This window comes from Coturnix japonica, unplaced genomic scaffold (genome assembly GCF_001577835.2).
Source record: "Coturnix japonica isolate 7356 unplaced genomic scaffold, Coturnix japonica 2.1 chrUnrandom656, whole genome shotgun sequence".
NCBI lineage: Eukaryota > Metazoa > Chordata > Aves > Galliformes > Phasianidae > Coturnix > Coturnix japonica.
Window position 1 is genome coordinate 35,864 of NW_015440022.1, and position 1,001 is coordinate 36,864.

Sequence of the window (1,001 nt, forward strand, 5' to 3'; positions counted from 1 at the left end):
GGGTTGGGGTTGGAGTTATAGGGTTGGGGTTGGGGTTATAGGGTTGGGGTTGGAGTTATAGGGTTGGGGTTGGGGTTATAGGGTTGGGGTTGGAGCTATAGGGTCGGGGTTGGAGTTATAGGGTTGGGATTGGAGTTATAGGGTTGGGGTTGGAGTTATAGGGTTGCAGTTATAGGGTTGGGGTTGGGGTTATAGGGTTGGGGTTAGAGTTATAGGGTTGGGGTTAGGGTCATAGGGTTGGGGTTGCAGTTATAGGGTTGGGGTTATAGGGTTGGGGTTATAGGGCCAACTCTGTGCCCTTAAAGGGGCACTCACTCACCGCGCTGGTCGTCAGCTGCTCCTCAGCAAAGAGCTGAGATAAGGTCGTTATCAGGGATGCATCCTATGGGGACAATAGGGTCAGCAATAGGGTTGGGGATGTGGGGTGATGGATGTCACCCTGGGGGCGTGTCCCCTACCTCCGTGTCCTGCTGCGGCTCCGACCCGCTCTGCCCCATATCGTCTGTGGGGCGGCTCCCATCAACCTGGGGAATTAAAGGGGGAAAAGGAGAATCTATGGGGGGATGTGGGGCAGAGAACAGACATAGAAGGGAATAGGGACAGTGGTCGCCCCCATATCCACATAAACCCCCCTATACCTACATATACCCCCCCCACCCTTATATAACTCATCATATCCACGTATCAACCCCCATATCCACATATACCCCCCCATATCCTTATATACCCCCCCATATCCATATATACCCCCCTATATCCATATATACCCCCCTATATCCATATATACCCCCCCATATCCACATATACCCCCCATATCCATATATACCCCCTATATCCAAATACCCCCCCTATATCCATATATAACCCCCCATATCCATATATATCTTCCCATAACCACATGTACCCCCCCATATCCTTATATCCCCCCCATATCCATATATACCCCCCCTATATATCCCCTCATATCCTTATATACCCCCCATATCCATATATACCCCCCC

The 1,001-nt window shown here is 50.9% G+C and overlaps 1 protein-coding gene across 4 annotated transcripts in view; it reads right to left on the reverse strand.

Moving 5' to 3' along the window:
- Positions 1-589, reverse strand: part of PNPLA6 (patatin like phospholipase domain containing 6) — a 34,126-nt gene extending 33,537 nt beyond the window's left edge. For 3 of the 4 annotated variants that reach the window (XM_032441839.1, XM_015851041.2, XM_015851042.2), the window contains exons 1-2: positions 459-589; positions 320-382 (exon numbers count right to left, since the gene is read on the reverse strand). In XM_032441839.1, the coding sequence (XP_032297730.1) occupies positions 320-382; positions 459-497 (102 nt within the window). In that variant the 5' untranslated portion in view covers positions 498-589. The remainder of the gene's footprint in view (positions 1-319; positions 383-458) is intronic. The other variant, XM_015851039.1, reaches the window with a different exon arrangement.
- Positions 590-1,001: the final 412 nt, after the last annotated feature.